The sequence below is a fragment of the Narcine bancroftii genome, chromosome 4, assembly GCF_036971445.1.
Source record: "Narcine bancroftii isolate sNarBan1 chromosome 4, sNarBan1.hap1, whole genome shotgun sequence".
NCBI lineage: Eukaryota > Metazoa > Chordata > Chondrichthyes > Torpediniformes > Narcinidae > Narcine > Narcine bancroftii.
In genome coordinates, this window is record NC_091472.1 from 229,848,293 (window position 1) to 229,874,799 (window position 26,507).

The following is a 26,507-nucleotide window of genomic DNA, read 5'->3' on the forward strand; positions in this document are numbered from 1 at the left end:
AGTCACTTTTGCATTTGAAGGAATGTTTAATACAATATGGATGTCTTTCTGGATATGAAGTTAATTGGGAAAAAAGTGAAATATTACCGGTAAGTAAAGGAGATTATTCAGTTTATAAGAATATTATTAATTTGAAGTGGACTGATCGAATTAAATATCTGGGTATAATTTTGAATGTTAGTTATCAATCTTTATATAAATTAAATTATGCTCCATTAATGAAAAAAATTAAAACTGATTTGATTAAATGGAAAGATTTACCTATTAATTTAATGGGAAGGATAAATACAATTAAGGTGAATATCTTTCCGTGTATACAATATTTGTTTCAATCTATTCCATATTTACTTGATAAAATTTTTTTTCAAGATTTAAATAAAATGGTTAGGGAGTTTTTATGGAGGGGTAAATTTTCGAGAGTAGCTTTGAATAAATTAACTTGGAAATATGAGTTAGGGGGACTACGTTTACCACATTTTCAAAATTATTATGAAGCAGCCCAACTTAAATTTATTAGTTTATTGATGGATTTGGTATGGCCTCCTAGTTGGGCTAAAATTGAAATGACAAGTATTTCTGAATTTGAAATACATCAATTTTTGTTTAGGTGGAATATAAATTTGTTACAACAATATAATGTGCCTATACTAAAATATTTAATGAAGTTATGGATAAAGAAAAATAAAATTATAGGTTCTCGGGTAAATTATTGGCTTTGACTCCGTTGTATAATAATCAACTTATTTCTTTTTCATTACATAATCGAAGTTTATTGCATTGGAGATTTAAAGGTGTGAAAAATTTGGGAGATTGTTTTAAAGAGGGTAAGTTTTTATCTTTTAATCAGATGAGGGAAGATTTTGGTATTGATAAGAATTCTTTATTTCTTTATTATCAAATTTAATCTTTTGTAAAATGTATGTTTGGTAGAGATATGATTTTACCTAAAATGACTAAATTTGAGACTTTTCTTATGAAGGTACCTGAGAAGGGTTATATTTCATTTATGTATCAAATATTACAGGATGGTATGGATATAAAGGGTTGGGATAGATCTAAAATTAAATGGGAAGCGGATATTGTTTTACTTTTTCCGAGGATGATTGGTTAGATATCTGTTATGATAGTGTAACTAGATTGATAAATGCACATTATGCAATGATTAATTACAATTTTTTACATCAATTATATTTGACACCGGAAAAATTAAAAAAATATGGTTTTAAAGAATCAAATTTGTGTTTTAGATGTGGTGATATGGTTGGAACTTTTTTTCATGCTGTTTGATTTTGTATCTTTTTGGAAGAAAATTCTATCGTTTTTAGAATACATCTATCAGTTTAAAATAGTTTTAGATCCAACAGTATTTTTATTGGGAAGTTTGCAACCTCCGAAAGGTTTGGGATTAGATAAATTCCAGCTTGCTTTTGTATATTTAGCTTTATCCATAGCAAAAAAAATGTATTGCTAGTACGTGGAAAGATACAAATATGATTGATATTAATAGATGGCATAATGAGATGAAATATTGTTTAATAATGGAAAAAATTATGTATGTTTCACATGATCATTATAATTTTTTATTAATAAGTGGCTGTTATACTCAGAATATTTACGTTTCAATTTATATTGATTAGATTTTAATATGAATATTTAACTTTTTTTTAATATTCTTTTTTCTTTTTTTATGGCTCTCCTTAGGAGAGTTGGCTGAAGGGGAGGGAGGTTCTTTTCTTTTTTTTTCTTTTTTTAAATATATATATTTTAAAAAATTCATGTTTATGTTTAATTGCTGTATATGTCATATATTATTTAATTTTTGAATGAATAAATAAAGTTTAAAAAAAAGTGTGTTGGCTCCTCTGGTTTGGCAAATAACACGTTGGTGATAGTTTACAATGACTTATTCCGGTTGGCCTGCTTGAAGTCTCCTCCGTGATGGGGAAGGCATCAGGGTGTGCAGTCTCATGGCTGCTGACCATAGTGCTCAGCCCGTCTGGAGCTGGCCTGATAGTAGCCTGGGGTGCAATATATCCAGCGACCAGGATGAACTCCCTCAGCAGTTAGTGTGGACGACACTTCATCACTAGATGTTAGAGTTCGGAAGGCAGGCCTGGAACATAACCATCACTTTTGTGCATTACGATGAATTGATGATGATGCAAACTCTGCTGCCTCCCCTGGTTTTACATGACATTGCGTCTGGTCCGCGCAGTGGAGAGTGAAGCCCTCAAGATGTAGCGCTGTGTCTGGAATGCTCTCAATCAGCCATGTCTCTGTGAAGTGAAGCACAAAACACAGCAATCCCTCAGGTCCCTCCGCTGCTGTACTCTGCCTCTGAGATCGCCCAGTTAATTTTCCAAGGATTGTACGATGGCTAGGAGGAAGGTAGGGAGCGGAGTCCTCAGGGCCTGGCAGGGTCAGTGCCAGAACGAATGTTAGATGTGGGCACTAGTGTGTTGGGGAGGGCACAGTGGAACGCTCATAAACTCACTCAGTGGGTGTGAGGGATTGCTGTTGGATAGTTTGGGGGGTGGAGTTGGATGCTGGGGAGGTGGGGGGTGTTATTGGATGCTGGGGGTAGGTAATGTTGTATGATTAGAGGAGGTGCTATTGGATGCTGGGACCTACCTGCTGATGATCGCTAACACCATCCACCCCTCCAACATAGGAGACGAGAGCTCTGCTTTTATTGTGTCAAGCAACACCAGACTCTACTGATGTTTGATGCTCGCTAGTGACGCAGCCGGGAGCAAGTAGAGAGCAGCAATGGCATAGGGATTACTTAAGGTGGAATGTGAGTTTAGGGGGGCAGTTTGAAAACCACTGAACTAATCCTTCCCCACCTCACACCCATAGCCCTCTATTTTTCTTACATCATGTCCATATCTATTAGCTCTTTGGCCATCCCCATTTTACCAGCCTCCACCACCACCCCTGGCAATGTATTCCAGGCACTCACACACTATATATAAACAATGTACCATTGATATATTCCCTAAACCAATAGTTCCCAACCTTTTTCTTTCCACTCACATGCCACTTTAAGTAATCCCGATGCTATCGGTGTTCTATGATTAGTAAGGGATCGCTTAAGGTGGGATGTGAGTGGGAAGGGAAGGTTCAGAATCACTACTCTAGACCCAATTGTTACTGAGATATTTTGCTTGAGAAAAACTGTCATTGGCCCATTTCCTTTGGAGCTATAAAACCGTGCACATAACAAGTCGATTAGGTCCAATTAAAACAGTGGTTTTCAAACTTTTTCTTCCCACACACGTACCACCTTAAGCAATCCCTTACTAATCACAGAGCACCTATGGCATAGGGATTACTTAAAGTGGTATGTGAGTGGAAATAAAAAGGTTGAGAACCACTGCTCTAAACTTTTCTCCACTCATCTTAAAAAGATGTCCTCTGGTATTTGCTATTGTTTCCCCAGGAAAAGAGTGCTGGCTGTCCTCTCCCTATCTAAGTCCCTCATTTATATACCTCAATTCAGCAGTAACCTCTCAGCAATTTAGATCCCAGGAGAAAAGCCGCAGCTCTGTCAAAGACCCAGCTTGTGCAGACATAACCCACTTCTCCAAATTCTGCCTGGGACACCTCCTTCCCTAGCCCAGACATCAGTCTTCTTTCTACCACCCAGCGTTTCCCTACACCAACCACTTTGATGTCATCCTGTCTAACTCTATGTGGCTCACAGCAGGGTGAACACAGTACGGTCCATGCCTTGCGCATGACTGAGTTCAGATGCTCCCATGAAATTTTCCCACGAGGCCCCTCCCTGCCCACACATCACATCCATAGCACTAATGATCCATTAATTTGGGTGTTGGCTGTGGCTCCAGATTTGAGCAGCTTCTTGCGTGACACAACTTTCTTTCCAGGTTGTTTTGCCTTTGCTATCTGTTCCTGTTTTGGCCACATGGGGGTAACTCTGAGTTGGTTTGTTGAAACGGTTCGGGGTGGGCCATCCAGGGCTGGCGCTACCATTAGGTCAACTAGGCAGCCGTCTATGTCGCAGACCTCAGAGGGGAACTGTTGGAGAGATTCCAACACCTCCAGCACCTCTGCATCAGTGGTATTGCTGGGGGGTGAAAGGTCAGGGGGGGGAGGGGGTTGAATTCCCTGAGCACATTGTTTAAAAGTATCACCTGTTTTTTGAAACTGTGAGACCATGGCATCTACGGCAGATGTCGTGGTCTCACAGTTAATAAACAGGCGCCACTGATCTGCCCTACCATCTCCTTGTGTGTTCTCCCTGCTGATTGGGCTATTAGCTGGCATGGATCACTTCCCTAGCATGCGTGAATCGCCATGAACACAAAGCATGAAAAGAATTCAAGATTTATGTTCAAACAGTAAGTTGGAGAGGGAGAGCCTGAGAGGTGAGAACTGTGAGTAAAATGTTTGCTTTATTTAAAGACGGAATTGATTTGCAAATTGTACCCCATACTTCAGGTAGGCCAAGGGGAAGGTACAGAGTCGGCTTAGGGAGCTCTGGTCACTGGGCTGGGAGCTCCCGACGCCTGATTCTGAATCCTCCCCTCAGCCCACAATGGAGATCTCATGCAGCCCTGTATCAGGAACGAATCGTTGCAGAAGCCGTAGGCCAGGTAAGCAGGCAGTCCCACGGTCAATCCAGCTGTGGGCGGTACAACACAGCAGTGATATTATCAGTGCTTCAGGCAGGTGAGAACCGCCAGGATGGGGCGACAATAAATATAATTCCCAAAGACGCGGTGGGAGGACAAGAGAACAAGGGGAGAGATGAGGAGAATGAAGGGAGTGAGGTTGTTGAACAATATCCCTGACCATGGACCCTTTCTGAGTCTGGGGATCGATACAGGATGCTCCCACCCCATAAAAAAAATAAGGGGATCACATTTCTGAGATATATAATCTTTAACAACAAGAGATAGAATCGTTTACGACAGGGAATGTTCAATGTTATTGGAGATGGCGTATGGTGCACCGTGAAAGGGAGCCGGGGTGCCAAGAGGAATAGTGGGAGAATTGGGCACAGTGATAATGGTCAAAGCAAAGATTGAAGGACAATTTAACCTGAGGCGTGGCCCATCAACTTAATGATTTCGCTGAAGCACCAAAGTTAGGAGAAAGCATAACTGAGTTTATTTTCCAGTTCCATGATACTCGTGAATTCTCTGCCAATATTGATGGAGTTTCTTCAGCAGTACAAACCTTCCTAAGCTGCCTGGGATCACGGGCCGCTCAGGCTACTTTAACATGGCAACGGCAGAGATTCACTGAACTGGTTGACTCCCTTATTCAACAAAAGACACCAGGAGCAGCTTGTGTCGCAGCAAGGTGGCTCCTCAAGGCAGCGACGGTCCAGGCCAGGATGAGATCGTGGACCAACCAGAGATGAGGGTAAAGATCAGTGTCGCCATTGTGGCCAACTTGGTCGGAGAGGGTTGGAGTCCAAATGGAACCTCTGGGTAACTCGTTGCAATCTCCAGCAGTACTGACCGCGGAGAAATCATGCCAACAGGCTGCCCCCTTTAATTTAATAACCCATTCCTATCCACATAATAGGGAGGCTCCTGCAGTGTATATGTGTGTGTGCGTGTTAAAGTTTGAGTGTGTGAGTTTTGGAGTGTGTGTGTGTGTGTGTGTGTGTGTGTGTGTGTGTGTGTGTGTGTGTGTGTGTGTGTGTGTGTGTGTGTGTGTGTGTGTGTGTGTGTGTGTGTGTGCGTGTGTGTGAGTGAGTGTTTGTGTGTCTGTATGCATGCGCTGGTTGCAAAATGTGTGTGTAGGTGCATGGTCGTGATGTCTTTTTTATGTGCTCTCTCTCTGCTCCGCCCCTGCTCTGAGTCATGAATGACATGGTTCAGAATAAAGCGCTAAAGGATGCATGTTATTCTAGTAAGGCTAAGGGAGGAACTGGTATACGGCGCACGTTGAATGTCACAAGAGGTATTGCACTCACTGCTCAGCCCAGTCAACTCCTCCCATCATCACTGTGATCTACACCCATTGAACCTATGATCTACACCCATCGAATCTATGATATACACCCATCTTCAGTGTGATCTACACCCATCGAACCTGTGATCTACACCCATCGTCACTGTGATCTACACCCATCGAATATATGATCTACATCCATCGTCATTGTGATCTACACCCATCGTTACTGTGATCTACACACATTGTCACTGTGATCTACACCCATCGAATCTATGATCTACACTTATCTTCACTGTGATCTACACCCATCGTCACTGTGATCTACACCCATCGAATGTGTGATCTACACCCATCATCACTGCTCATTTACACCCATTGTCACTGTGATCTACACCATCGAATCTATGATCTACACCCATCGTCACTGTGATCTACACCCATCAAATCTATGATCTACACCCATCAAATCTGTGATCTACACCCGTCGAATCTGTGATCTACACCCATCGAATCTGTGATCTACACCCATCGAATCTGTGATCTACACCCATCGTCACTGTGATCTACACCCATCGAATCTGTGATCTACACCCTTCATCACTGTGATGTACACACATTAAATCTATGATCTACACCCATCATCACTGCTCATTTAGACCCATTGTCACTGTGATCTACACCATCGAATCTATGATCTACACCCATCTTCACTGTGATCTACACCCATCGAATCTGTGATCTACACCCATCATCACTGCTCATTTACACCCATTGTCACTGTGATCTACACCCATCGAATCTATGATCTACACCCATCGTCACTGTTATCTATAACTATCATCACTGTGATCTACACACATCGTCACTGTGATCTACACCTATTGTCACTGTGATCTACACCCATTTAATCTATGCTCTACACCCATTGTCACTGTAATCTACACACATCTTCACTGTGATCTACACCCGTCAAAGCTATGATCTACACCCATCCTCACTGTGATCTACACCCATCGTCACTTTGATCTACACCCATCCTCACTGTGATCTACACCCATCGTCACTTTGATCTACACCCATCGTCACTGTGATCTACACCCATAGGATCTATGATCTACACCCATCGTCACTGTGATCTACACCCATCGAATCTATGATCTACACCCATCGTCACTGTGATATACACCCATCGAATCTGTGATCTACTCCCATCGTCACTGTGATCTACATCCATCGAATCTGTGATCTACACCCATCGTCACTGTGATCTACACCCATCGAATCTGTGATCTACTCCTATCGTCACTGTGATCTACATCCATCGATTCTGTGATCTACTCCCATCGTCAAGCTGATTTACACCTAGCGTCAAATTGAGTGGAAGAGCAAATTGTAATGTGGATGTGGTGTGTCTGCAGATGGATATAGTTAAGCTGGATGAGTGGGAAAAGGTCTGGCAGATGGAGTACAATGTTTGTAAGTGTGAGGTTATCCACTTAGGCAAGAAAAATAAAAGAGCTGAATATTATTTAAAGGGTGAAAAACTACAGCATGCTGTTGTTCAGAGCGACTTGGGAGTGCTTGTGCATGAATCGCAAAAAGTTAGGTTGCAGGTGCAGCAGGTTATTAAGAAGGCAAATGGAATGTTGGCCTTCATCACTAGAGGAATTGAATTCAGGAGTAGGGAGGTAATGTTGCAACTGTATAAGGTACTGGTGAGACTGCACCTGGAGTAATGTGTCCAGTTCTGGTCTCCATATTTGAGGAAGGATATACTGACTTTGGAGACGGTCCAGAGGAGGTTTACTAGGTTGTTCCCTGGAATGAAGGGGTTAACATGATGAAAGATTAAATGGTCTAGGATTCGCTCGAGATCAGAAGAATGAGAGGAGATCTTATAGAAACATATAGGATTATGAAGGGTATGGATAGGATAGATGTAGAAAAGTTTTTTGAGCTGGCCGGGGAAACTAAAATGAGAGGACACAGTCTCAAGATTCGGAGGAGTAGATTTAGGACAGAGATGAGGAAAAATAGTTTTTCCCAGAGAGTAGTGAATGTTTGGAATTCTCTAACCAGGGAAGTGGTTGAGGCTGCTTCATTAAACATATTTAAAATTCGGTTAGATAAATTTTTACATGATAGAGAAATTAGGGGATATGGGGAGAAGGCAGGTAGGTGGAGTTAGGTCATAAATTAGTTCAGCTATGATCGTATTGAATGGTGGAGCAGGCTCGATGGGCCATTTTTGGCCTACTCCTGTTCCTACTTCCTATGTTCCTATGTCAACCTTATCTACACCCATCGTCAAGCTAATCTACACCCATTGTGGTTGTAAAATATCATTTGTCCTAAAAAATGGACTGTGATGCAGGGCATGTGATGACACAGCTGGCTTGTGGACAATGTGCGCATTACTTGTTCTCGTTCCACCTTCGCATCCCATCACATCCCTCCATCCTGTTCCTTAATCCCTGGACATAACATCAATTGGATAAGCCAAGGAACTGAGAGCTTCTCAGTTATAAATTCTGGAATACACTTTTCCATATTGTGGTCAGCAAATCAGGGATCACACAGACCAGCTCACACAGACCACATCACACTGACCACAATACACTGACTGGATCACACAGACCACATCACACAGACCACATCACACAGACCACATCACGCTGACCACATCACACTGACTAGATCACACTGACTAGATCACACTGACTGGATCACACAGACCACATCACACAGACCACATCACACTGACCACATCACACTGACTAGATCACACTGACTAGATCACACTGACTGGATCACACAGACCACATCACACAGACCACATCACACAGACCACATCACACAGACCACATCACGCTAACCATATCACACTGACCGCATCACACTGACTGCATCACACAGACCACATCACACAGACCAAATCACACTGACTAGATCCAACAGACCACATCACGCTAACCACATCACACTGACCACATCACACTGACCGGATCACACAGACCACATCATACTGACTAGATCACACAGACCACATCACACTGACCACATCACACTGACCATATCACACTGACTGGATCACACTGACTGGATCACACAGACCACATCACACTGACCACATCACACAGACCACATCACACAGACCACATCACGCTGACCACATCACACTGACTAGATCACACTGACTGATCACACAGACCACATCACACTGACCACATCACACAGACCACATCACACTGACCACATCACACACACCAGCTCACACAGACTAGATCACACTGACCAGATCGCACAGTCCAGCTTACACAGACTGGATCACAATAACCGGATCATGGAGACCAGCTCACAGAAACCAGCTCACAGAAAACAGCTCACAGAGACCAGCTCACACAGACTGGATCACACTGACAACATCACACAGGCCAGCTCACACGGACCAAATCACACTGATTGGATCACACAGATCAGCTCACACAGATCAGCTCACACAGACCAGATCACACTGACCAGCTAACACAGACTGGATCACACTGACCACATCACATAGACATCATCACACTGACCACATCACACAGGCCAGCTCACACAGGCCACATCACACAGACCAGGTCACACAGACCAGCTCACACAGACCGGATCACACTGTCCAGCTCACACAGACCACATCACACAGACAACATCACACTGACTGGATCACACAGACCACATCACACAGACCACATCACGCTGACCACATCACACAGACCACATCACACAGACCACATCACGCTGACCACATCACACAGACCACATCACACAGACCACATCACACAGACCACATCACACTGACTAGATCACACAGACCACATCACACAGACCAGCTCACACTGACCATATCACACAGACCACATCACACTGACCACATCACACAGGCTGGCTCACACAGGCCACATCACACTGACCGGATCACACTGACCACATCACACAGACTATATCACACTGACCACATCACACTGACTGGGTCACACAGACCAGCTCACAGAGACCAGCTCACACAGACTGGATCACACTGACCACATCACATAGACATCATCACACTGACCACATCAAAAGGCCAGTTCACACAGGCCACATCACATTGATTGGATCACACTGACCACATCACACAGACTAGATCACACTGACTAGATCACACTGACCACATCACACTGACCACATCACACTGACCAGCTTTCACTGACCAGCTCACACTGACCAGCTCACACTGACCAGCTCACACAGACTACATCACACAGACCACATCACACTGACCACATCACACTGACTGGATCACACAGACTAGCTCACACAGACCACATCACACTGACTGGATCACACTGACTAGATCACACTGACTGGATCACACTGACCACATCACACTGACCGGATCACAGACCACATCACACAGACCACATCACACTGACTGGATAACACTGACTAGATCACACTGACTGGATCACACTGACTAGATCACACTGACCACACCATATGGACAACATCACACCAACCAGATCACATCGACAATATCACAACAACAAGATCACACAGACCAGCTCACACTGGTCACATAACACTGACTAGATCACACTGATAACATCATATGGACCACATTATACTGATCAGATAACATAGACTGGATCACACGGACCACATCACACCAACCAGATCACATTGACAAGATCACAACATGATCACACAGACCAGCTCACACTGGTCACATAACACTGACTAGATCACACTGACCACATCATATGGACCATGTTATACTGATCAAATAATACAGACTGGATCACACAAACCGGAGCACACTGACCACATCACACCAACCAGATCACATTTAAAAGATCACAACAACAGGATCACACCAACCAGATCACACTGACCACATCACACTGGCAGGTTCACACTGACAAGATCACACAGACCAGCTCATGCAAACCACATCACACAGACATCACACAGACTAGATCACACTGACTTGATCACACAGACCACATCACACAGACCTCATCACACAGACCACATCACACTGACTAGATCACACAGACCACATCACACAGACCAGCTCACACTGACCATATCACACAGACCACATCACACTGACCACATCACACAGGCTGGCTCACACAGGCCACATCACACTGACCGGATCACACTGACCACATCACACAGACTATATCACACTGACCACATCACACTGACTGGATCACAGAGACCAGCTCACACAGACTGGATCACACTGACCACATAACATAGACATCATCACACTGACCACATCAAAAGGCCAGTTCACACAGGCCACATCGCATTGATTGGATCACACTGACCACATCACACAGACTAGATCACACTGACTAGATCACACTGACCACATCACACTGACCAGCTTTCACTGACCAGCTCACACTGACCAGCTCACACTGACCAGCTCACACTGACCAGCTCACACAGACTACATCACACAGACCACATCACACTGACCACATCACACTGACTGGATCACACAGACTAGCTCACACAGACCACATCACACTGACTGGATCACACTGACTAGATCACACTGACTGGATCACACTGACCACATCACACTGACCGGATCACAGACCACATCACACAGACCACATCACACTGACTGGATAACACTGACTAGATCACACTGACTGGATCACACTGACTAGATCACACTGACCACATCATATGGACAACATCACACCAACCAGATCACATCAACAATATCACAACAACAAGATCACACAGACCAGCTCACACTGGTCACATAACACTGACTAGATCACACTGATAACATCATATGGACCACATTATACTGATCAGATAACATAGACTGGATCACACGGACCACATCACACCAACCAGATCACATTGACAAGATCACAACATGATCACACAGACCAGCTCACACTGGTCACATAACACTGACTAGATCACACTGACCACATCATATGGACCACGTTATACTGATCAAATAATACAGACTGGATCACACAGACCGAAGCACACTGACCACATCACACCAACCAGATCACATTGACAAGATCACAACAACAGGATCACACCAACCAGATCACACTGACCACATCACACTGGCAGGTTCACACTGACAAGATCACACAGACCAGCTCATGCAAACCACATCACACAGACTAGATCACACTGACTTGATAACACAGACCACATCACACAGACCACATCACGCTGACCACATCACACAGACCACATCACACAGACCACATCACACTGACTAGATCACACAGACCACATCACACAGACCACATCACACAGACCACATCACACTGACCACATCACACTGACTAGATCACACTGACTGGATCACACAGACCACATCACACTGACCACATCACACAGACCACATCACACAGACCACATCACGCTGACCACATCACACTGACTAGATCACACTGACTGATCACACAGACCACATCACACTGACCACATCACGCAGACCACATCACACTGACCACATCCACACACACCAGCTCACACAGACCAGATCACACTGACCAGCTCACACAGACTGGATCACACTGACCACATCACATAGACATCATCACACTGACCACATCACACAGGCCAGCTCACACAGGCCACATCACACAGACCAGCTCACACTGACCATATCACACTGACCACATCACACAGACTATATCACACTGACCACATCACACTGACTGGATCACACAGACCAGCTCACAGAGACAAGCTCACACAGACTGGATCACACTGACCACATCACATAGACATCATCACACTGACCACATCACACAGGCCAGCTCACACAGGCCACATCGCACTGATTGGATCACACTGACCACATCACACAGACTAGATCACACTGACTAGATCACACTGACCACATCACACTGATCACATCACACTGAACAGCTTTCACTGACCAGCTCACACTGACCAGCTCACACTGACCAGCTCATACAGACTACATCACACAGACCACATCACACTGACCACATCACACTGACTGGATCACACAGACTAGCTCACACAGACCACATCACACTGACTGGATCACACTGACTAGATCACCCTGACCACATCACACTGACTGGATCACACAGACCAGCTCACACAGACCGGATCACACAAACCACATCACACTGACCACATCACACTGACTGGATCACACAGACTAGCTCACACAGACCACATCACACTGACTGGATCACACTGACCACATCACACTGACCTGATCACTCAGACCAGCTCACACAGACCGGATCACACAAACCACATCACACAGACCACATCACACTGACCACATCACACAGGCTGGCTCACACAGGCCACATCGCACTGATTGGATCACACTGACCACATCACACAGACTAGATCACACTGACTAGATCACACTGACCACATCACACTGATCACATCACACTGACCAGCTTTCACTGACCAGCTCACACTGACCAGCTCACACAGACTACATCACACAGACCACATCACACTGACCACATCACACTGACTGGATCACACAGACTAGCTCACACAGACCACATCACACTGACTGGATCACACAGACCAGCTCACACAGACCGGATCACACAAACCACATCACACTGACCACATCACACTGACTGGATCACACAGACTAGCTCACACAGACCACATCACAATGACTGGATCACACTGACTAGATCACACTGACCACATCACACTGACTGGATCACACAGACCAGCTCACACAGACCGGATCACACAAATCACATCACACAGACCACATCACACTGACCACATCACACAGGCCAGCTCACACAGGTCACATTACACTGACTGGATCACACAGACCAGCTCACACTGACCATATCACACAGACCACATCACACTGACCACATCACACAGGCTGGCTAACACAGGCCACATCACACTGACCGGATCACACTGACCACATCACACAGACTATATCACACTGACCACATCACACTGACTGGATCACACAGACCAGCTCACAGAGACCAGCTCACACAGACTGGATCACACTGACCACATCACATAGACATCATCACACTGACCACATCACACAGGCCAGCTCACACAGGCCACATCGCACTGATTGGATCACACTGACCACATCATACAGACTAGATCACACTGACTAGATCACACTGACCACATCACACTGACCACATCACACTGACCAGCTTTCACTGACCAGCTCACACTGACCAGCTCACACAGACTACATCACACAGACCACATCACACTGACCACATCACACTGACTGGATCACACAGACTAGCTCACACAGACCACATCACACTGACTGGATCACACTGACTAGATCACACTGACTGGATCACACTGGCCACATCACACTGACCGGATCACACAGACCACATCACACAGACCACATCACACTGACTGGATAACACTGACTAGATCACACTGACTAGATCACACTGACCACATCATATGGACAACATCACACCAACCAGATCACATCGACAATATCACAACAACAAGATCACACAGACCAGCTCACACTGGTCACATAACACTGACTAGATCACACTGATAACATCATATGGACCACATTATACTGATCAGATAACATAGACTGGATCACACGGACCACATCACACCAACCAGATCACATTGACAAGATCACAACATGATCACACAGACCAGCTCACACTGGTCACATAACACTGACTAGATCACACTGACCACATCATATGGACCACGTTATACTGATCAAATAATACAGACTGGATCACACAGACCGAAGCACACTGACCACATCACACCAACCAGATCACATTGACAAGATCACAACAACAGGATCACACCAACCAGATCACACTGACCACATCACACTGGCAGGTTCACACTGACAAAATCACACAGACCAGCTCATGCAAACCACATCACACAGACATCACACAGACTAGATCACACTGACTTGATCACACAGACTAGATCATACTGACCACATCACATGGACCACATTATAATGACCAGATAACACAGACTGGATCACACAGACCAGATTACGTTGACCACATCACACCAATAAGATCAAACTGACAATATCACACAGACTCGGCGATCCAGTCAGTTTACATAGATCAGAAGAACACATGAACACCGAGTACATTATCATGGCACAACACAGAGCGTAAAAAAATACAAATATGATCCCAGATTCATTTTAGTTTCTGGAATTATTTTAATTGTTGAAAATTCATTTGAAATTCAAACCTCACTGATTAAATTGAGATTAACACAAATGGTCTGAGAGATTTCTAAGAAAGAATCAGGTTGTCATGTTAACACAAAACTGAGGCTTGTTAATGCACTCTTTCATTGACTTCCTCTATTATTTTGCTTTCAACTTGTTCAAGATTGAGGAGCAATATGACTTAAATCATTGAGCATGAAGAATGTTTTAGATTCCATCGCTTAGTTTGCTGCACAAGTGGTGTATGTGTAGACCCATATGTGTGATGACTGTTTATTCCATCACAGAGTCCTTTTTTTGTTTACGCCGCGGATTCTTCTTGGCTGACAACCCTCGAATCGGGTTTCGCCATGGCTTATGTTTTCTCGGGTTATTTTTCCTCGGGTTTCTGCGCCGTTGATTGGATTGCAGATTATTCCAGTCGACCTGGTGAAGAGTGAAGAGAATGTAAATTCTGAGTGCTCATGTTTCCATCTCAGGGTGATGGAGTGAGTATGAGACATGTGACCATAATCCCACTTGATGAGAGTGCCCAAAAATGTCTTCTATTTGAACGGTTCCATGAGGGGAAATTTCCACCAATAGTGCCATAACAAACTCAGTGGGAGTATAGCCTAGACCTTTAGATGGGTCCCATACAGCTGGCAGTGCGCTGGATGAATGTACTTCTTCGATAGAGGAAAATGTATGAGGATTAGTTATAAACAGGGGTAACTCAGTGCCAAAGGGAACTCTAATTTAAAGGGAGAGTGTGCGTATTCCTGGTCATCAATATGAGATGCTTCATTTTGCAGAAATGTACCTTCTAAGGTGCATTTCTAACCCAGATTGTGTAATCAAAACACATAAGTGCTGGAGCAACAGTCAGCCGGTCTCGCAGCAGCCAAAGGACGTAGCGATATAATACTGATGCGGTGAAAGGTCCTTTCAGCCCACATGCTCATGCCACCCAATTACACCCAATTGACCTACAACCTCTGGAGCATTTTCAATGGTGGGAGGAAACTGAAGCCCCAAGAAGAACCCTCAGGGAAAATGTACAAACGCCTTACAGACAGTGCAGGATTTGAACCCTGGTCCCAATTGCTGGCACTGTAACAGCATTGCACTAACCACTACGTCAACCGTGCCACCCTTAATTGCATGGTGACTGCATGGTGCGGGGGGGTGCGGTGGGGGGGCTCTTCCATGAAACCTATGCCACCGAATTACACCTATATATTTTTGGAGGGTGGGAGGAAACTGGAACACTCGGAGAAAAACCCACGCAGGTCAAGGGGAGAATGTGCAGACTCCTCGCAGACAGCGCAGGATTTGAACCCAGGTCGCTGGCATTATAATGGTATTGATTTAACATGCGTCCCACTGAGTAACAGGGAGTCAGGAAGCTCACAATCGATGCACTCCCTTCTATTTGGAGCATGTTTCTTGACCTGAACCTTAGGTGGGCTGATATTCACCCCACATGCAGCTGAAGGATTTTGCTTAGTCCAAAGGTGCTCATGGATGGGAAATAAACAAAGTCCTCACCCGGTGAAGGTAAACACTAAAAGTCTAAGAATCTGGATGCCAGAAATCCGGACCACTTGAGAATCTGGGGTTCTCGAAAACCCTCAGCTTTTGCAAGTGTTCATGGGTGAGTGGGTGTGTGCATTACATACGTGCATGCATTGTGAGTGAATGCACATTGTGCAATCTTCACAGATTGTTGTGGGGTAGGTTTACATTATGGGCCGAATGGCCTGTCTTGTACTGTAATGTTCTATGTTCACACTCCTCGGTTACTGACTTTCCTTGGATGTCTGGTTGTGCATTGGTTGTGCACTGGTTGTGTCATTCCTACACTGCGACTATTGTGACAGATTTTATTATGTTTGTATAGTATATGGAAATGTTTTTCGGAGATAAATTGGGGCAGGTTTTTTTTTAGTTTAGGTCACATACAAACATTTTAGAACAGATCTCATTTAAAATACTGGAGTTCTGCTCATGCTAGACAGGCTGGCTCCAAGAGCCTTTGCAAAAAATTTGGAGATTGCCTGAGAGACATCACTAATGGATTGTTGTTTACAAAAGGCAACAGATGAAAGAACTCATCGGAGCCGCAGGCTGTCTGGAATGGAACTCGCTGTTCTAAGAGGGTCATGTAGTTTTGCAAGCAGAGAGAGTAAAACATGCTTTTTCTCTGGGGCAGGGGAGAGAGAAAGAGAGAGAAAGAGGGAGAGAGGGAGAGAAAGTGATCAGTTCTGCAGCAGCTGGGACTGGAACAGGACAAGCTGGAAAGCTTGTGGAGAAACCCCATTTGGAAGACAGGCTGTGAGTGCTTAGTTCAGCCTGGTCAAAGCCCTTGTGGTTCATGCAAGAGGAGAGGAATGGCTGCCTAATGTTTCATCTGGAAAACCCTGATGGGGCAAGTTTCTTCAGCAAGACACTGAAGTGGCTGGTTACAAGGAATCAGTTGTGGGAGTCCAGCCAACAACAAACCGACAAGACCCTTCCTTTCTAGCTCCAAAGCCTGGTGAACTTCATAAATGTTAAATTCTGTGCCCAGTATAAGAATTGCCTGCAACCAGTGAACTTGGAGGAATGAGAAGTGAGATTGGACTGTGAACCAAACAACTTTTCTAAACTTATACACACATTACATAGAATTAGAAGGGGGTTAAATTTGGTTAGTTAAGTTAATACCGATGTTAAAGTGTGATTTTATTTTCATGTTTAAGTGACCAATTGTCTTGGTGAATATCTATTGCTGCTGGGTTTTGGGGCCCTCTGGGCTCATAACACTGTGCTGATTTTAAATATGCTCACTGTGTGCAGATTTTTCTTTGCACTGCCAAAAAGTCATAATTATGACTCGCCCGCAGGGGAATAAAAGCATCTCAGGGTTGTATGTGATGTCTGACAATAAATCTAAAATCTAATCTAAATGACCATTTACACATACCGATATGTAGTATTCATCCTGAAATTGTGGTCTCCTCCCCTTGTACACAATCTGCAGAGAAAACATTGAAGTTGATGTTAGACAAGGAGGAAAATGCTGGGAAGAAAAAGCAATGCAAACTGAACGGAGAGGTGTAAATTCAGATGGGCTTGGGGTGGGGTGCGGAAATGGACATTTTCATAGAGTCATGAAAACTCGATCCTCAACCCGCTGATCTCACATTCCCGGACTGCTTTATGCCGAGCGTCCACCAGCTCAGAACTCCAGCAATCCTGGCCTTGGATGCAGCCTGTCTGAAGTTTTCATGCTCTCTGTCACCCTCAAAGGCATGCAGGTTATGAGCATAGTACTCTACACCATGGCCTTTCAGCCCAACTTGACCGTGCTAACTGAGCTAGTCGCCCTTGCCCATATTAATTGGCCAGTTTGTTGATTTTAAATTAAACTTCTTGTCAAGGTGAGTGGTAAAAGTGGAGTTGGTGGGAATATAGGGAGAATTGCTTTCAGGGAAAATGATTAGTAAATGGGATTGATCCAATGTGGTATAATCCAAATCTAATCATAGCCCTGTATTTATTTAGCTAATTTGATGTTGAAGACTCAAAAGTAGATCCTTTTGTGACCAGTGGTATGTACCAGGGAGTTGATACCAATATTTCCCCCCTACTTTCCTTCCTTCAAGTATCACAAATTAGACGAGGGAAAGAATTCTTTGACTTTTTTAGGTTGGTAAATTCATTGTCAACATGGTTTAGGGTGAGAGGAGGTCTTCCACTGTGATTTGAATTGGATGGATATCATGCCCTGAGAGGCAAGATGGGCTCCTTGAACCTGATATCATCTCAGCACACAGTAAGCATGCCTCTGAGCCAACACTGCAGCAACTTCCTCATTAACCTGCAAGTCACATCAACCTGCACGAGACTGATGCAACTGTGTAAGTGCATCTTGAGCTGTAGCTTTGGCGAAGATCAAGTCAAGCTTATTGCCATTTAATTGAACAAGGACAACTCGACGAAACACTGTTCTCCGGTCCTTGGTGCAAAACATGCAGTCATACAACCAGATATAACACACAAACAATGCGCATCCAGGACAAGCATTAATCTATACAAATAAATAAATATTGTTTCATGAATATGAGAGTCTCGGATGGTTAAAGCGACCAATTCATTTAGTCGTTCTGCATTCTCACTGCCCGTGGGAAGAAGCTGTTCCTCAGCCTGGAGGTACTGGCTCTGATATTCCTGTATCTCTTCCCTGACAGGAGTAGCTGAAAGATGCTGTGTCCAGGGTGGTAGGGGATCCTCAATGATTTTGCACACCCTCTTCAGACAATGATCCTGATAGATCCCTACCAAACTAACTGCTCACACTAACCTTCAGAGACTCTCACATTTATGGGGCAATGTTTATTTATTTATTTGTACATACGAATACTTGTCCTGCATATATATTGTTTGTCTTTAAATGTGTTATGTCTGGTTGTGTGCCTAAGTGTTTTGCACTGAGGTCTGGAGAATGTAATTTTGTCAGATTCTACTTGAGCAATCAGATGACAATAAACTTGACTTGACATCACATTGATGGGGAGGATGGAGGGAGGGAGATGCAAGGTGGACTTTGCTCATGCTTGGTAATACTGTGGAGAGGCAAGAGGAGCTTCAAAGCGAAGATGTGCTGATGATCCAGGAGTCATAGTCCCAGCTTCCTACAAACTTGAAGTTAAGTGCATTGGACACAGTTGAAGGTGCCCCTATCTCTGGTTGGAACCTCATGCTATTTCCGAGATCTGTGCCAATCCTGTCTACCAGAGGGATATGAGCCAAACTTACAGAGGAAATTTTGTTTGAATAGAAACAGGAGCAGAAGTCAGCCTTGAGCCTAGTCTGCCATTCAATGAGATCATGGCTGATCTAATGTTAAAGCCATCTCCACTTAATTCCCCTACTATGTAAAATCTATCCAACCTTGTCTTAAATACTGAGGTAGCCTCCACTGCTTCAATGGGCAGCAAATACCACCACCCTCTGGGAAAAACTGTTCCTCATCATCTCTGTCCTAAATTTACAACCTTGAATCTTGAAGCAAACTAGTTGTTGAAGTGATGGGGGGCATTTGGGGTATCGTGGATGGAAGTGGGATGAGGGACAAATTGGAGTCAATCTATAATGATACCTGTTCGGTGGGGCAGGAGCATAGAGAAGCAATGGGTTTAATGGGGCAATTGGGCTGCAGGGCCTTCTTCGGGTGACTCCCGACCCCCACAGTGGAGGTTAAACTCCAGAGTTTAGGGCCATGTATGCATATTTCTATCCATTTATTTGAAATGATATCTTTATGCAGACTTCAAAGAGCTCCACACCTTGCCTGAAACTTATCCTCTCCTTACCTCAGCTCACCTTTCCACAGTGCTTTCAGACCTACTGAGGGTTACCAGCAGTTCCGGATATTACTTTTGGTTTCAACCCCCTCATTCTGTTGCTTTTGCTTCAAACACAAGAGCTCCTATTGGCTTCTAGACTGGCTGGTGGTGACCATGTGGAACAGTTGGTCTGTGGTCTGCATTCTTGATCCAGCCCCAGGAATCGCGTTTCCAGGATAAAGTCAGAGTGCACTTTGTCACTGGAAAGCTCGAACAATTCTTAAAAGCTCCATTGAAAAATTAACAGGATAATAACAAGCGTTTAAAATTCAAGCTGCTGGAGGAACTCAGCACATCAGGTAAGCATCTGTAGCGGAAGAGGGCTCCCTTTTGCAGGATCCCAGCCACAAACCTGCGGAATTTCTTTCCCACTGCAGTTCCTCCTGCAGATTGTTTATACTCCAGGTTCCTGGGTCTCCATTTACAATTCACAGTTTAACTGAAATTAGAATCTCATTGATTGTGAATCCACCCAAGTTAATTAGCAGGGCCATAAGCCAGCACTTGAGGGGCAAGCAGTAGAAAGCTGTCCAATGGCTGGCAAGAAAAAGATTTTTTATTTCCGGCAGCCCCATAAACGTTCAGAATGAACATGCTGATACTAAGTACCTCTTCACTGCTCTCGAAGGAGCTCTCGCTGGAATAAAATGCACTGCTGTCATCATCAAATTGTTCTCTTGTGTCCTTGCAACGTAGAAAAATGTCTGCAACCGTTCCGAATGAGTAGAAAACACTGCTGAGACAGATAACCGATTCCTGCAAATTCAAATTCAGGTTCATTATCATCTTACTGTACATCTACAATGAGGCAAAACAATATTTCTCTGGACCGTGGCGCACGTACATAGACAAAGCACACAACATAAAAATCACATTTTCTGAATAAATAAAGATATCATTTCAAATAAATGGATAGAAATATGCATACATGGCCCTAAAGATTTTCATTTATATAGTGTCTTTCTCAGCATCCCATGATGTTACACAGCCAATGAGGCCAATGAGAAGACGATGGTGGCGCTGCCAGAGCCCCCCGTTGTGGCAGCACTGCTGCTGGTGCAGACCCAAAGAGAGTGAGGGAGCAGAGATGCAGTCCTTCTGCCCAGTCGACTGACTTCGACTCTGCGCAGACTTTTAACAGCCCGTTGAGGGAGCCGACGGTGGTTTTTATTTGATATGCGCCCAAGATGGCAACTCTTATTAATCGGCAGCAGCCACGGGTGGGGGGGGTGGGGCATGGGGGTGGCTACAGACTCCGGGGAAGTGGAGGACTGGAGCAGAGCACCAGAGGAAGGGAAGATCATGCGCCGTCTGAGAGGGAGAGGAAGAGCAATCTGTGGGGACGGTGACCATGAGGTGGCTCTGCAGCTGAGGGACCAGTGACTCGAGGCGAGGAATCCGCGGAAGCTGTGGACTGCTGGAGACTGCTGTCGGGAAACTTACACCAGGTTGCGGCTGCTGGAGACTGCCTCAAGGGGTTACCAGGGATCGGAACCGGGATGCGAGGAGGTGCTGAGGGTGTTCCTGACTGTGTTGGAGGTTCGGATCTGGAGCTCGGATTGCCGATGGTTTGGACTGGACTCTGTGTGGCTGTGAGGAGTGCTGGAGGTGAATCTATGGACACTCAGTGACTCTGGGGTGGGGGGGACTCACTTCTCTCTCTCTGACTGTAAGAGGCTCTTAGACAATTCCTGCTGGTGGAGAATCTGTCTGCCTTGCAGCAGGCAAAAAGAAATTTCATGTATTATGACACTGTTTGATAATAAATTGAATCTTGAAGTTCTTTGAAAGAGGAGCTACTTCTATAATACAAAGAATGCAGAGTTCAATCTCTGCCCAGCGAGATTGGACAAGGAATGCAGAGTTCAATCTCTGCCCAGCGAGATCGCACAAAGAATGAAGCGATAAAGATCAGGTATCCTGCCTTAGTAATGTCAATGATCAATAGACTTGCTCTTCATTGAAACGGTTTCAAGTACAAGAGAGAGTAGCCAGGAGATTGCTTTAATATCCCATATGAAAGGCAGCACGATGCAACAGTACTGCACTCTCTCTCAGTACTCAGTCCAGAGCCCTGTGCAGCTCATTGGAGAAGGACTTGCACCCACAAACCCCTGAATGAAAGGCAAGGAAGCAATAAACAAGGTCAAGGCTGATGGTTACAATTGATTGTTTAAGATTAAAAATGTGTGTATGAAACAGAAATAGATGGGGCATATGCACATAATTAAAATATGAAATTAAATGGCACAAACAGATCATGAAAAGCAAAGTTCATTCAAACATATGCTGGAGATGCAGGTCACCCAGCATCCATAGGTAAAGGGTAACCAATGTTTTTTGGGCCTGAGTCCTTCATCAGGCATAAGGAAAAACAGCCAGGCACCAGAATCCAAAGTGGGGTGAGGGAGGAGGAGGAGGAGGAGGGAGTACACCAGTGTGCTGGAGAAAGTCAGCAGGTCATGGAGCACACACAGGAAGTGAATGCACAAATGGGCTGGCCCATTCATTTTCCAGGTGCTCAGCGCTGAGACCAAATCTACGCGAGGAGCCATGGATGTGCAGGGTAGCCCTTGCCCCACAGAAGCTGGGCACAGAATGCACGTGGCAGAATGGACTTCAAAGCAAGGTTAACGCACAAACATGCTGGCGAAACTCAGCAGGTCACAAAACCTTGGCCACCCTTCACTTCCTGTGGACGATATATGACCTGCGCACTTTCTCCAGTACGTTTGTGCATTGTCCTGGACCCCAGCAACTGCCGAATTTCTTGTTGAAAAGCAAAGTTCATATTTAGTCATTTAATACAAAGAATTTTGAAATGATTAATCTGAGAAAAATTTTTTCCAATATGAGAGAGGCATTCACCAGACAGTGTGGAATTATGCGTCAGTAAATACAGTGAGAAATATTGACCTTTTTTCAAGGGTTGTTGCACTCAGAATAGCTTGTGATGTTCTCCTCATCTCAGTAATTCCATGAAGGTTTTCACCTACACAAGACTGATATTTGTAAAGCACCTTGCTCGATGTCGTCAAGCTTTAAAACTCTAAAATCAGTGAAGTATTTCTGAGCTTTTGCCCTGCGCACTCTAGAAGGGGAGGGATTCATGGCCAATGCAGAGTCACTGTGACAGTGTAATTGTAACAAACTACACACAGTTTCTCCAACATCATAGCCACAGAACTCAAGCCACTGAAAAAAGCCATAGAATGCTACAACCTAGAAACAGGTCCTTCAGCCCATCTCCTTCACACCAAACAATTATTCTGCCTCATCCCACTGACCCGCACCTGGACCATATGCCTCCCAACTGTGTCAATCTACCTAAAGTTTTCTTAAATTTCAAACTCTTACCCACCTGCTTCAGCTGGCAGTTCGTTCCACACTCCCACTGCTCTCTGCGAAAAGATGTTTACCCAAATGTTCCCTTTAAATATTTCACCTTTCACCCTTAACCTATGTCCTCTGGTTCATGTCTCTCCTAACCTCAGTGGGGAGTGGGGGTGGGGGGGGGGGGTGAAATGCTTGCTTTTAGTCTATCTGCACCCCTCATAATTTTGTAAAAAGTACATAATATTATGCTTACAGCTAAGGGGTCTCCATTCAGTTCGCAGTTTTCAATCTCCACAGCACTATTTTTGGAACAGAAGGTTTCTCTTGCACTAAATCTCAGGTCAACAAAGATGCCATTTCGTCCAACAGGAGTAGCCTAAAAGAACAAAACAATTTGAAATTATCAAATGTATTTTTATCATTAAAATTGATGAGGAACCATTAGAACAGTCTTCATGCTGTAATTATTTGCAAGCTGTTGAAGTCACCGACAATGTATTAAACAGATTTTGCAAAGCTTGGAAGGCTCAAAACTCAGAGTGAGGTTGGTTTGATGAAACTGGGATCCATGTTATACAAGCAACAACTTTATCTGTATCAGCACAGGTGGTTAAATGTCCCAAAGGATGGGTTACGATAAAACCTAGTCAAAGAAGAAATCTTCAAGGAGCGGCTTAAAAGAAGGTGAAGTATTTGGTGAGGAGAAGAAACTTAGAAAGGAGCAAGAAACAAAAGTCTAATTCAGAAGCAGCAGGACGAATAATTAAGAAAAATGTTAAAAATTAAACACAGTGACAACTGGAAAAAAATATGAGCAGCACTGAGGCAAATAGATCCAGATATCAGAGACAGATGCATCTATTTGTATTGCTATGGTGCAGCAAGGTTTTTTTTTGGTGAGCAGACGCTATTCAATAGCTCCCATTTCCATTGACCATTGCACTCCCAATCCATTCTCAGAAGCTGGAGTAAGGGTTTGGTAGAGAAGCAAATTGGCCGGTTTGGAGAAGATCAGAGGAGTAATCCTGCAGAACTTCCTTATTGTTGGCGGGGAGGGTGGTAGATGGGGAGAGCAATGACTTTTCACAAAACCACAACGACTTTATGATCACATTTAAATGGAGCATCCAACAGTTCTTCACATTTTGGTTGTCATGTTTCTTGAACAAATAGAACATAGAGCATTACCGCACAGTGCAGGCCCTTCAGCCCACAATGTTGTTCCAACCTGTTTAACCTACTCCACAACAATCTCATCCTTCCCTATCTCACACCCATAACCTTCTATTTTTCTTACATCTATGTGTCTTTCTAAGCATCTTCTGTAAGTCCCAAAAATAAAACTTTCCAGGGGTATGATCAGTTCACCTGAACAGGATGGGTGAGGTCCAATCTATCTCCTGGAAACTCCCATTACATGTCAGGAAGTTCTCTCCACACACCCAGTGCCCCAACTGAAAAGTATATCAGCAGCTACATGAAGATCTGACCAAGGACTATCAAAGGTTCAAATGTCACTTCAGGTCTTTAACAGGTGACTTATGTCACAAGACAAAATGTTGAAAAAAAATCACTCTCAGGAAGGACTGGAACACAAAAAACAAAGCACCAGTAAAACTGAGATAATGGAAAGAGAGAACAGGGAATTAGCTCACTAAGAGTAGAGAAAAGAAATGAAGGGGAGAAAGAGATATGTAGAAAACCCAATCTGGGAAGAGACAAAGACTTGAGTACTATATTGCCAGGAATGGGAAAAAATAGGTGGCAAGTGAGTGAGGAATTAAGAAGGCGTCTGCTACAAATGGAACATGAAGGGGAGAGAAAGCAGATGCGAAACAAATCACAGAATCACCGAGTACTACAGTACAGAAAGAGACCCTTTAGCCCATCCAGTCTGTGCCATTCTGCCTAACCCAATTGACCTGCTGTCAGTCCATAGCCTTCCAGAAGAAAGAACAAAATAAGTAGCCGTGCAACGAAAGTAAGATATCGTTGCATGAGGCAATACTTACGTACAGAAGTTGGTTGTTCGTGGGAGCGAGCAGGTAACCACTAGTTGTCTTGCTGTTCATTTTTATAACAGATTGGATGAGTGCATCTTTGATAAGTGGGAGGAAGTCATCGACTGGAATGGCTGAAAAGTAAGACAGTGACACCAGTACTTAGCATTTATAACATTCTGCCTCACAAAGCGCAATTCTAACAACATCTTAACTTAAAGACCAGTTTTACATTTTAAATGGTTTGAAAACAGACCTGTGCAGTACTGGAGAGTCTGAAATACAGCAAAAGCCAGAAGTACTTTCATCTTGACAACCTTATCTTGACAACTTTAGCTAGTCAGTTGCAGAAAATGACTCTGCCTCCCTCACTCACTGTTGTTTCCTTTTTATATACTGAAATCTCAAGAATTAATGACTCACAGTTAAACAACCAATGTTCTCAAAGGCTTTCAGACCACAACATTGAAACAGCCTGAAATTAATTTTCTTGCCAACTCAATAATTGGAGTGTTTAACAACCCATGACTTCTGGGGGAAAATGCAGATATTTCATCTGTCTACTTCCTGCATAGAACATATGCAGCTCACAAGTTTGTG

The 26,507-nt window shown here is 44.2% G+C and overlaps 1 protein-coding gene across 1 annotated transcript; it reads right to left on the minus strand.

Moving 5' to 3' along the window:
• Positions 1-15,167: 15,167 nt before the first annotated feature.
• On the minus strand, positions 15,168-26,285 carry LOC138760058 (secreted phosphoprotein 24-like). The gene is made up of 6 exons (XM_069930482.1): positions 26,164-26,285; positions 25,920-26,041; positions 24,161-24,283; positions 21,181-21,327; positions 18,147-18,197; positions 15,168-15,625 (listed from the first exon to the last, which is right to left on the minus strand). Exons 1-6 carry the CDS (start codon positions 26,213-26,215, stop codon positions 15,473-15,475), a joined length of 648 nt encoding a protein of 215 aa, XP_069786583.1. The 5' UTR covers positions 26,216-26,285; the 3' UTR covers positions 15,168-15,472.
• Positions 26,286-26,507: the final 222 nt, after the last annotated feature.

What these genes read in the sequence shown, in the direction of transcription:
- LOC138760058 (XM_069930482.1), bottom strand. Translation starts at nt 26,215, where the DNA reads ATGAAAGTACTTCTGGCTTTTGCTGTATTTCAGACTCTCCAGTACTGC. An exon ending in GACTCTCCAGTACTGCACAG is followed by an intron (nt 26,042 to 26,163) that starts GTCTGTTTTCAA and finishes CTTACTTTTCAG; the next exon opens with CCATTCCAGTCGATGACTTC. An exon ending in TGAATGGAGACCCCTTAGCT is followed by an intron (nt 21,328 to 24,160) that starts GTAAGCATAATA and finishes TTGAATTTGCAG; the next exon opens with GAATCGGTTATCTGTCTCAG.